Source organism: Notechis scutatus, chromosome 1 (assembly GCF_049901735.1).
Source record: "Notechis scutatus isolate UNSWTSFEM ecotype Mainland chromosome 1, rNotScu1.2, whole genome shotgun sequence".
Lineage (NCBI taxonomy): Eukaryota > Metazoa > Chordata > Lepidosauria > Squamata > Elapidae > Notechis > Notechis scutatus.
Window position 1 is genome coordinate 109,327,118 of NC_142009.1, and position 11,590 is coordinate 109,338,707.

The 11,590-nt window shown below is 40.9% G+C and overlaps 1 protein-coding gene and 1 long non-coding RNA gene across 2 annotated transcripts in view; one reads left to right on the top strand and one right to left on the bottom strand.

Moving 5' to 3' along the window:
- LOC148132935 (uncharacterized) overlaps positions 1-5,687 on the top strand; it is a 62,227-nt gene extending 56,540 nt beyond the window's left edge. Inside the window, exons 2-4 of the long non-coding RNA XR_015746991.1 lie at positions 2,602-2,727; positions 4,227-4,320; positions 5,267-5,687. This is a non-coding gene — a long non-coding RNA (uncharacterized LOC148132935). The remainder of the gene's footprint in view (positions 1-2,601; positions 2,728-4,226; positions 4,321-5,266) is intronic.
- GRIK2 (glutamate ionotropic receptor kainate type subunit 2) overlaps positions 1-10,204 on the bottom strand; it is a 506,307-nt gene extending 496,103 nt beyond the window's left edge. The window contains exon 1 of the mRNA XM_026666609.2: positions 9,827-10,204. Coding sequence (XP_026522394.1) covers positions 9,827-9,941 — 115 coding nt within the window. The 5' untranslated portion in view covers positions 9,942-10,204. The remainder of the gene's footprint in view (positions 1-9,826) is intronic.
- Between the last annotated feature and the right edge of the window lie 1,386 nt (positions 10,205-11,590).

Sequence of the window (11,590 nt, forward strand, 5' to 3'; positions counted from 1 at the left end):
CTCACATTTGCACAGTTAGTGTTAATTGAATTCAGAATACACACAAAAAATAAATACAGGTGCTAAAAATAAAACAGCTGTATTTATAACTAGCAGGATATTCTTTCATTCAAACTGATTTGACTTGAAATGTATGAGTAAGGATCCCGAAATATTTTTCCCCATATGAAACTCTTCATTTGACCTGCCTTAAAACTTGATAATGTATTAATGAGTCATTTTAAAAGGATCATGTTAATTTCCCTATCTCTGGTCATAAAGACAGCATATATCTAATCAGGTTTGGCCTTTCAATTAAACTTGTTCCAGGACATTCTATTTAGTCAGCACCCTGAATGGATCATTAAAATTCTTGTTCGGTAAGAGTTGTGCATGGAGCGCTGTTGTTTTTAAATTCCATTAAATCCAAATGGTCTTTATCGCCCCATGACCACTGTGACTTCAATCAGCCAATTTAATTACCTTACAAAATAGTTGGCACATGCAGCAAAGAAAAACAGGAAGGGCTATGACGTTATCAAATTGAAATCTTCCTCTCTGCTCTTTAATCTGGACCAGTCAATAACCATGCTCTACATCCTTTTCATTCCTTCAGGGGACTCTTAACCTCCACTTTCCTCCAAACGTCTTGCTCTTTTTTTCCTCTCTTTCCCTTCCCACCACCACCCTTTTTTTCTTTTTTTTTCTTTTAGCATTTTACTGTTGAAGCCTTATTCTCTACTTCTTGCAGCCCATGGCTTCAGCACACGAAATTTCCCCTGGTTCCTGGTAACCAAATAGAGGTGGGTGGGTCAGGGCTTCTCACTATGACCCCATAGCAGCTTTTCTACACAGTCCTTAATTCAAAAGGTCAAAATTAGCTCCTACTGTACAAATATCTTCAAGCACAGTTTAAACACCTGCAGAAAAATAGTGAGGGGGTAGTGATGATTTATTCAAGTTTAATGTGTTAATGCATAATTCAGCTTGACTTTATTTTCCTGTGCAGAGGATTGGTTGCAAGAACCAGCAAGAATTCTTTTTCTGGATTGAAAGCAAATCTTTGTAAAGAAATCTGACTTGAAGTCCCTGCTGTGGGCACATTCAAGTAAAAGACACTATTATCATTCAGGAAAAAACCACAGAAATCACATAGACAGTCCCAATACCAGCCGTTTTCGCTCCCTGTACCTATAATAATGGCTTTGTAAAAGCAACCCTCCAGCTGTCAGTACTATATCATTACATCACCATTAGCAAGAATATCATGCAGGCTATTCTATTCTAAAACCCTCACTGGGTTTTATTTCCCATCATCAAAGATGGAATAGGAGGTGAGATTTAATTTTGGCTGTCTGCATGGCCATTTTCATTTCTGATTTCTTTTACCTACCCCGAGAAAAGCAACAGTAACGCACCTTCAGTAATGATTAGATCACATTGTTGGTTGTCACTTCTGATATTCTAACCAGAGACCTGTTCCAACAGCCTTCAGTTAGCTTCTTCTAGCAGAAGTCACACCAAAGAGCTTTAGTTTCTACCTTGTCTATGAAAGTCTCTATTTCTTAACCTTCCTATAAAAGCATGAGCACCCTTTATTGGCTGCCAGGGGTCTCAGAATGTGCTCGATAATGGAGTGCCATTATTTCAATCATAATCTTTAGAGCACTCTAAAGTTTTAAAGAAGTGCTAGATATGGGTGAAAATCCAAAGCAAGATTCATTAGCTTGTGTGTAAAGGTAAAGGTTCCCCTCGCACATACGTGCTGGTCATTTCTGGCTCTAAGGAGTGGTGCTCATCTCCGTTACAAAGCCAAAGAGCCAGCGCTATCCGAAGATGTCTCCATGGTCATGTGGCCAGCATGGAACGCTGTTACCTTCCCACCAAAGTGGCCTCTATTTTTTTACTTGTATTTTTACATGCTTTCGAACTGCTAGGTTGGCAGAAGCTGGGACAAGTAATGGGAGCTCACTCTATTTCGCAGTGCTAGGGATTCGAATCACTGAACTGCCAACCTTTCTGATCGACAAGCTCAGCATCTTAGCCACTGAGCCACCACGTCCTTATAGCTTGTGTGTAGTCAAGTTTAAATCTCCAAAAGATACTGTGGATTCAAAATATGGGTGTCACAACTTCATAACCAGAATCTTTGCTGCTCCAGAGGAGTCTCTGTATTTAATATAAATGTTCTCCCTGGCTCCAGTAATTAAATTCCCCTTGTCAGAAGATTCAGTAAAATAGCATATTTGTTAAAGGTCATGTACAAACAAAAACAAAACTCATACATGAAAATGTTAATATCCTTTTATGCCTAGTCTGTTCCTTTGTTACTCAAGATGCCTGTAATTTTATATAATAATTTTCCAAAAGAGTAATCAGGCAGACTTGACTCAAGAGGCCTGCAAGTTCAGAATTCAGAAAAATTCACATGCAAATAAAAACACCAGAAGTCCTTGAAAAATCCATATAACAAAATGCAGGACTCTTTCTACTGCAAAGATGACTCTCAGGATGTTACTTTGCCAATTTTCTGAACTGAGTTAAAAGTGCTGATTTTAATTTTTTAAGTTTGTAAACTCTTGTTATTTGGTAAAGATTTTATCTTGTTTCCGGAACTAATAGCCTAGAAGTCCTTCTGAAGATGATCCTGCCTACAGAAGCCTCTTGTCACCCATGCAGGGAAATTCTATTTCTCTAACTTCTAATCTACCCTCTCACAAAGCACAAGTGCAAAATCTAAGCTTCCAGGTCAGATGCTTCCAAAGCGTTGATATTCAATTCACTTTTGATAAGTGAATTGAGAAAATAATTATCTTAATTTAATTGACTTTAAAATAAGTAATGCTTTTGTTTAATTTTGGCCATGCCTAGCTTTTTTTTCAAATCCAACCCTTGAACGGGAGGCTAAATCCAATTCTTGACCTATATTTTCCTTTTGTAGGACATCATCATTCTAGCCATTGTCGATCATTTCCGGTCAGAAAAATAGCTGGCAAGTCTATGTGTGGTAAAAATTCCAAGATTCTAGATGTCATATGGGAAGATAAATAGTTTCCATAAAGCTCAGCACATTGATTATACAAAAAATACATTGCAGGATAAAGGCCCGTTCTGCATGTTTCCAACCAATATGGTCTTGAATCTTTGTAGGACATATCTGCTTTGAAGCTAGAGATGACCCTTATTCTTCAGTACAAATGTATCTTTTTCAGTTTGAATCTTGAATTACTTTTAATTATGTATTTCAATTTTATTGTTTTAACCATTCTTTCATATTGCTTTGTTATGGGTTTTTTTTCTATTTTTATTAGACACTGAGCTCCTTGCATTTTAAAGATAAAGATAAAGATAAAGATAAATTTATTGTCATTGTACTCAGAACCTGAGAACAACAAAATAAGGTGCTCTTTCACAACATACAGCTGAACACCAAAAGACATATACAAATAACAATGTAAAACAAATTGAAACAATTAACAGTTAAAAACTATACAACCAGGATATATAAATATATATATTTAACAGTAAGAAAGAAACCAAAGGCTATAATAATAATAATAATAAATAATTGGTTCAAAATATAAAAATGGTAAATACATGTTGCTCTCTCAGCTGCCATTATTATATATTTGAATACCTTTGAATGGTTTTAGGAACAACAAAAGAGATTTTAAAAGCTGGATTTTATGGCAATAAGCAATATGCTACTACTCTAACAGGTGAAGCATGTAAGATAATTTAGATGATAGTGAAGAGTAAATTCAAGTCTTGTATGTACCACATATTTAAAGATAATTCGTATGTGAGCCTTGAGAGGCTATACATCATGTCTCAAATGGGCCTCAAAAAAATTTCAAAGGAAAATATATGGTTAATTCACAAGAAACATGGACCTAAATACTGTACTGCAGAACTCTTATCTTGAAGCTCTTCATCATAGAGATGATTGATGATGATGATGATGATGATAATGTATTGCAAATTCATGTAAAGATAAGGTTAATATTATATTTCAAAAGTCTTTGATTCTAATCATATGATACTTCATTAATTATGACTAATAGTTCCAAAGGAAGAATGGGATATTCATGCTGCATATGACATAATCTTAAAAGAAAAATTTACACAGTTTATTCCTTCTGCAGTAACTTCTTATTTTCTCCACACTTCTCAGGAAGTGTTTCTATGCTGTATATATTTTTTATTAACTTTGTATCAAATTTTAAATTCTGATTTATATCCCTCAGTCCCTGTAGGCCATTGTCATGGAATTGTAGAGAAACACCACAAAGAAATAAAAAATGTATTTGCAGTCAGTCTTTACGGTCCATTGTGGATGTTGTGAGTACAAATCAGTTTAGGATTTTATAGAAAATATATTGAAATGTTTGAAATAATTCATTCAAAAATTTATATAATATTCTGTCTATTACTCTGGAAGCAGCTAATAAAATATTATATTAGTGTTTATGAAAAGTACAGATTACAAGAGCAATTAGAAAATCTGTCTTCTTTCATGCCCTTAGGAGATAGAATGACTCTTTCAAAATCCTGGTTATTTAGCAGCAAGAATATAATATATAAACCAACCTGTCTACTTTTATGCCACTGCTATTATCATATGCAAATGTATGCAAATAGATGAATTGAGTACAAGTTATATAATACAGCACTTACACATTGGTTATGATTTCTTTAATCAGATGGCATGCCTACGTTTAATCATTACTTTCTTAAGATTGATAGATCAATTGTACACACAGACACAATTATGAACATAATTATTTATTAAAATATATAAATTCTCATACCAGCAAGAAAACCTGACACACATTTAAGCGCGGATCCTATCCTATACAGATAGGATTGGCATAAAACCGATTTCAAAAAGGGAAATGTTGCCAGTTTTTAAAAAAAGGATAGCAAAAAGCCTCAATATTGAAAACATGAAAGTCATCAATGCAGGAATCTGAATTGTGCATATCGATGCTTAGAAAGGGATGTGCAAATATACAGAGGAAAATGCAAAAACAATGGAATAAGCCTTCCATCGGATCAGAATAATCTACCATAGTTTATATTTTTATGGTTAATTTTATTGTTATTTATTTATTTGGGTGGTTGTCCTTGTGTTGTTGTTATTTTTTGTTTTTTGTTTTAATTCTGTAAGTTGGCAGAGTCATGGTATAGCGGTTAAGGCATCAGGCTAGAAACTTGGAGGCCAGGAGTTCTTCCCACCTTGGCACAAAGCCAGCTGGGTGATTTTGGGCTAACCACTTTCTTTCAGCCCTAGAATACCAAACCACTTTTGAAAAGCCTTGCCAAGAAAACTGCCGGAACCTGTCCAAGCAGTCTCTGAGAATCCCACAAGATCTCAGGGTTGCAGACACAATTCCATAGAAGAAGAAAGAGAAAAGCTTCCCAGAGTCCAATGAGATGAGCAACAATACAAGAGCACACAATAGATACAAACTCAATGTAAACCGCTCCAAACTTGATTGCAGAAAGTAACTACTTCAGCAACAGAGTGGTCAATGCCTGGAATGCACTACCTGACTCTTTTGTTACATCCTCAAACCCCCACTCCTTTAACCTTAAACTATCCACTATTGACCTCACTCGAATCCTAAGAGGTCTGTACGGGGCGTGCATAAATGCACAATCGTGCCTACCATCCCTGTCCTATTGTCCTCACTTATTCGTACCTATTTCCTGTATTGTTACTCATGTTTATCCTTATTCCTATTAACTTGTAAGCAATTGACAAATCAAATAAATAAAAAAATAAAAATTAAACAAATACATAAATATATTATATTTTTTATGGGGGGGTGGAACCTCAAAAGAACATGTACTGTATCAGGTTCTGAAATGATACCACAACATACATTCATTCAGCTTTTTCCCATGGTAATTATAAAATAAATCTGCATTCAAACAAAATATTGATGTGGAAAGAAGTCTCAAACCTGCCTTCAAAATGAAGGCCCATCCACTGAACTGCACACCCTCACGAGTACTGAGCTAGCTTTTGCTTGCCTGCTGCCTTCCCTTAAAGAAAGAATCTAAAGATTGAAAGCTTTCATCAGATAGTTTAATGAATATCTGGGAGACCAGTCTGAAGACTCCCACAGCAATCCTCTTGCTTCTGCTGGTCCTAGGACTGTCCCATTGCAATAAATATTTCCTTGGGCTTTTCTCTCACTTTAATGACCCTTTCAGATGTGAATGTAACCACCAGGATTGTGTTCTAAATCTTTTTTTTTTTAAGGGATTTTTTTTTCCTCAGAAAAATAGGAAATTTGCATATTTGTTGGTGGCAAAGAGTAAAATTAGAGAAACAATAGTCAGCCAAAAGCTGAACTGTTTTCTTGGCCAAGAATCTGAATTGGCATTTGGTTTTTATTTCCCTGGCCTTGATGGCCACTGGCTTTTTCTCTCCCTTCCTCACTCCCTCTTTCTCTCCCTCTCCCTTCCACAGGAATAATTATTATTGTCTAATGTAAGGCTACCATTTCTAGGCTGCAAAACCACCACACTTACTATTACATGCATCTAATGCCAAATAATACAAAAACAATACTCATTTTTAACCACAAACGTAGTAGTTCTCTTCTAGCACCACTTTCCATTGAGGTTGACTGTACCAATGCACACTAGTGTGCAAGTGTTAATGGAGATGCCTAGGCAACAGCTGTGCTGATTTACGCATAATGGAGTCACCCAGAAGGAAGTTGGAGAGAAAAAGAAAGAAATGGACAAAATTATTTGCTGACTAGGCTTTAGATCAGTGGTTCTCAACCCTTTTCTTCACCACAGACCCCCTTTAAATACCCTTTGTGGCCAGGGACCACAGACCACCAAGATTTAACTCAAGACTTCAATCATAACATTTCTTCAAGCCTTCATGGATCCCCTGTGATGACACTGTGCCCCCCCACCCCAGGTCCCGTGAACCACAGGTTGAGAACCACTACTTTAAATCGAGGACCAAAAACACCAGCTGAAGGCATGGGAAAGCTACTGTGATAGAGCAATTAAGATGCCCCGGAATTAGGTTCAAGTCTGCCAACAGCCACACAGATCCTTTGGATGACTTTTGGCCAGTCAATATTTCTTAGGCTTGTTCTTGGGAAAATTGGGAGGAGGAGTGCAACATACAGTCCCTTGATCATCTGAAGAAAAGATGAGATAACAGTCTAACGAATGTTTGATGAGGCGGGGAGGAGAAGGAACAGAATAAAAAGAGGAGGGGACTGGTGGTTGGAGAACCCATACTTCCAACCTACCAAGATCAGTAGAGCAGAAAGAGCAAACAGCCAATGTCTGGGCATGTTCTCTTATCTGCTCAAAGGATTCCTTTCTTCCTTTAGCCAGATATTCCATCAGAGTGAAACTTCTGATCGTTTGAATGGATCTCATTCATTTTCATTTCCCTACAACTATTGTTTACTACTCCAACAATCAATCCAAGGGAGTGCTTCTTTTGAAGTTTGAGGACGTACGGTGCCTGCACGCATGCAAACACACACACACACACACACACACACACACCATGCGTCAATGCTTCAACAAATCCTTTTACATTCTCTGGTGAAATCAGGCAATGTGCACAGCTGACAATTACCAGGGTCCCCTCTCTTCCACATCCTTGCATCTGCAGTTGTGCTGCCTCAGATCAATAAAACTACACTGGGAAAAGGCAAACCTCTGAAATCTCCAGATTTCTTGCCTTTTCTGCCTATCTTCTGTGGCAGAATAAAGCTCTGCTTGTTGTTTTATTCATATCTCTTTTACCCAGAACAGAGTTAGGGGAGCTAACTGATACGAGAATGGTATCCGATTCTGACGAAATTGAAGAAATGGAATTTGGATGAGCTTCGGATCCATTGCCCCCATTGGGGTTGCACAGATTTAACCCACCCAGATCAATCTTCCACCGGACAAGTCTGGGGAAGTGAGAAGGACATCCTGCCCTCCCCCCCCTAATCCAGTGCTTGGAGAAGGAGGGAGGGAAACCTTCATTGTCTGATCAATTATCATTTCACTAAACTATTCCTTGAAACAAGCCTAATGGGATGAAGTTGCCCACATGGGCAGCTTTAATTAACCCCACAGAACCTCTCTGGTGAAAGTTGCAGGGAAAGCATAATATTGACATCCAAAGCCCAGAGGATGTCAGTGCTCAGTCACGCTTAGTGACAGCGTTCCTGTCACAAGCAACATTCATCTGCTTGGTGCTTTCAGCAGGCTGCAGATCAGTTCCCTACCAGCCATGCCCCACAGGTATTTCAGAACTACCTTGTGCTTCATTCAAAAGAAGGCATTCCTGAAGATGGTTGCTAACAGCAACACGACAAGAATTGCGGACAGAGGCTTGGAGGGGGGCAGAGAAGGGAGAAGGGAGAAGGGGGGAAGGTAGCTAGGAATAATGTGAGCTTGCCACATAAAGACCACTAGAGCATCCTCACTTCTCCCCAGATCCCAGCTGCGAGTTCCCTCCTTAATTTTTAACCATCTATTTTGCTCCAATACACACACAAAGCAGAGCTGTCAATGTTGATTGGGAAGGAATTGTTTCAGTAGCAGGAGAAAGCTCGGAAGACAAACATGCCTTAATTAGGCGCAACTTTAAACCAATCTTATTCCTCATTGTTCAAATAACAACAATCTGGAATGATTCAAATTGACACCAGCTTAGCTATGGGCTTCATATAGGAACTGCTGTTTCGATCTTAACTTTCTCTTCCTGCCAGACAAACTTTTATTGGATAGATTTACTGCCCGGAGATGGCAAGAAGCCTGACCTTGAACCCTTCCTCCCCAATATTGCCTAATGCATTTACTCTAGCCTTCAAAGCTTGAGTCTGCATCTTGTTTATGAAATATCAAGAAGTGATAGATTTTTCAAGAATGCAGGACAGAAAGAGAGATGTAAGCTCAAGGCTGAGATGTCGCCTACAAAAATAAAAATCCAGCGACCAATTCTAGCACCTCTTTCGAAGAAACTGACCTTCAGCAGCCTACTAGAGTGACTACTTAAGGACACACAGTATTGACATCTCCAGCCCAGGTACTCTATTGCTAAAGAACTTGCCTACTATTTCCCACTTTAGAAATCCCCCGTCCTTCTCTGCCCCTGACTTCTGGAGGTCTAGATTGCCGTTGTAGTGTCAGGCACACTTCCTCCTAAGTCATGCCCTTGCCTGGCTCAAGGTAAGCATGCTTCACCCTCTCCGTATACCGTCAACGGACCCTTCCCAGATAATGTGGAGGGAGGCGGAATGGAGCGGGAAAGAAAGTACAAGTGTTCAGGAGTTTCCCAGAACTGCCTGTTGGCCAACAATTGATCCGCGGATGAAGTGCTTGTAAACCAAGGGGGACCTTTCTGTCCGGGCGAGTATTAAAGCTGAAGCATCTGCCTCGTTGAGACGGACAATGACTTTCATCCTACCAAATCAGAAGAAGCCAACTTCGGAACAAAGGCATAACAGCTGCTCGCCTACCCTACCGCAACTCCGGAAAAGACCAACACCAAATCCCACTTTTCCTTGCTAAAGAGAAATCCAGCCCGCCCTGCCCTGCCCTGCCCTGTCCGGCTTGGCGAGGCGGGCGCTCCTGGCTCGCGGTTCCGTCGGCTCGTTTAGCCGCTTCGCTTCGAAGTCAGACGCCCGAAGGGGCGCCTTAAAATGCAACCGGGAAGAGTCTACATACCGATTAGCCCGGAAGTAGCTTCCTCTCCCCTTCCCTCCGACCTCCCTTTCCTTCCCCTGACAAAATCCCGGGGACACAACATAAGGCAAACCGAGGAAGGGGGCCGAGGAGGAGAATAAAGCGGCCGCCTTACCGAATCTCAACACATGTGTGGTGCCTTGAGAATATCCAATCCACATTAAGCAAAGCAGGAGCCGAGCGGTGCCTCTGAAGACTGGATGAGTTAGAATCGGGGAAATAATCTTCATGGTGTTCCCTACGCACACCCGCGCCGCTTCCCTTTCGGCTCCCTTTGCTTCAGCGTCAGGTTTCCCCCGCGGTCAGGTCAAGCGCCGAGGAGCCGTAGGAAAAGTGCCTGGCCCCGAGACGCGATCACGGCATGGTCACCACAGAGGCAAGGGACTCTCCGCTTCCCAACGCCGCGAGCAAAGCCTGCATGATCTTCATTCACTGCGCCAAGGAGCAGCCTTCGCCTGCAAGGAATGGCGGGACATCCATGGTAGTCGGGCGAGCGGGAGCGGAAGGAGGGAAGAGAGGAATCCGGGAGAAATCCAAACGCGGAGAGGTTGTTGGCGGGTCGGCCAGCCAGGCGAACCTAGGAGACAAGCGAAAGGAGAGGAGGGGGGGCCGAGAGAGAGAGAGAGATCAATAGGCGATCCGAGCGGGCGAAACCGCCACCGAGCAAGAGGCGGGCGCTCGCTTTGGCCGATGGGTTTCCCTTCCACTGAACTGCCGCACAGCTTCTGACGCGCAGCCAAGATGAAGTGTGAGAAACCGAGACAGCTTCCCTTGACTTGAGGCCGCCAACTAAGGCGGCCGCCAACTAAGGCGGCCTTCCCCCCCCTCTCCACCCGCCGCCCCCGGTTTCTCGGATTCAACCCGATGCCATTGCCAACCCAACCTTTGGGAGGAAAAACCCTGTTACATTTTGAAAGAAATGTGGCGGTGGTGACGCGCCTCACGTTGGGGCGATTTCCTTCCAAATAACCTGTTGTTGTTGTTTTTCTGGGCGATGAGCAAATGTGCTACTTTAGCGGGAATTGGTCCCTGCCGGTCTGGGTCTGACGCAGCCGAAACTGAGACTAGGGAGTCTGCGGAAGTCTGGGCCAAGTGAATGGTGGCGGGGAGGGAGGTTTGCATCCCTTCTTCACCTGTTTGGAGCCCGAAGTCCCATGCTGGGCCCTTCTCAACATTGCTCCTTTCCGTGGGATCGGCGTCAGTTTCAGCCCCAAAGTCTTGAAACTGAGAGCGGGTCGATTTCCATAGCAGCAGCTTCAGGCTTAGCACGAAGAGCAAACAAGATCGCTCTATCAAAATTAAGTCACTGCTGACTGATGGGTGACAGAACATCCTTTTTCAAGACTCGGGGGGAAACGATGCTTTTGTTGATTCCAAATGTATACCAAGAACCAATAGGCGTTTGCTTTCCCACAAGTATTATTCATTCATTGAAGCAATCCACACAACTAATTTTACATAAACTCATAGGAAGAACGACAGCCAGAATTAAATCTACAACCAAAGCTGTAATTTGATGTTAGAGTGGAAGGAAGTCCTACTGAAAGCTTATTTTATGTAGACCTATATTGTGTATGGTTGCATGCTGTTGTCAGAAATGTGAGGGAAGGAAATATTTTTTCCACATTTCTAAGCTCTGTTCTCATTTATATCCCTGTTACAAAACTTCTGTGTTTAATGTCCCTTATATACCTTTGTAACCACTTTTAAGTTTTGTAAGACTAGAAACACCATATAAACTGTAGCTGATGCAACCTAAAGAGCATCTGGTCATTGGTAGTTCTTAGTGAAGTCCTTACTAATGTAGAAATGGAGGTATCTGGAAGTCTTAGATAACTTTAAATGTAATGGGAATTCATCTTTAATTAATTAAGATGAC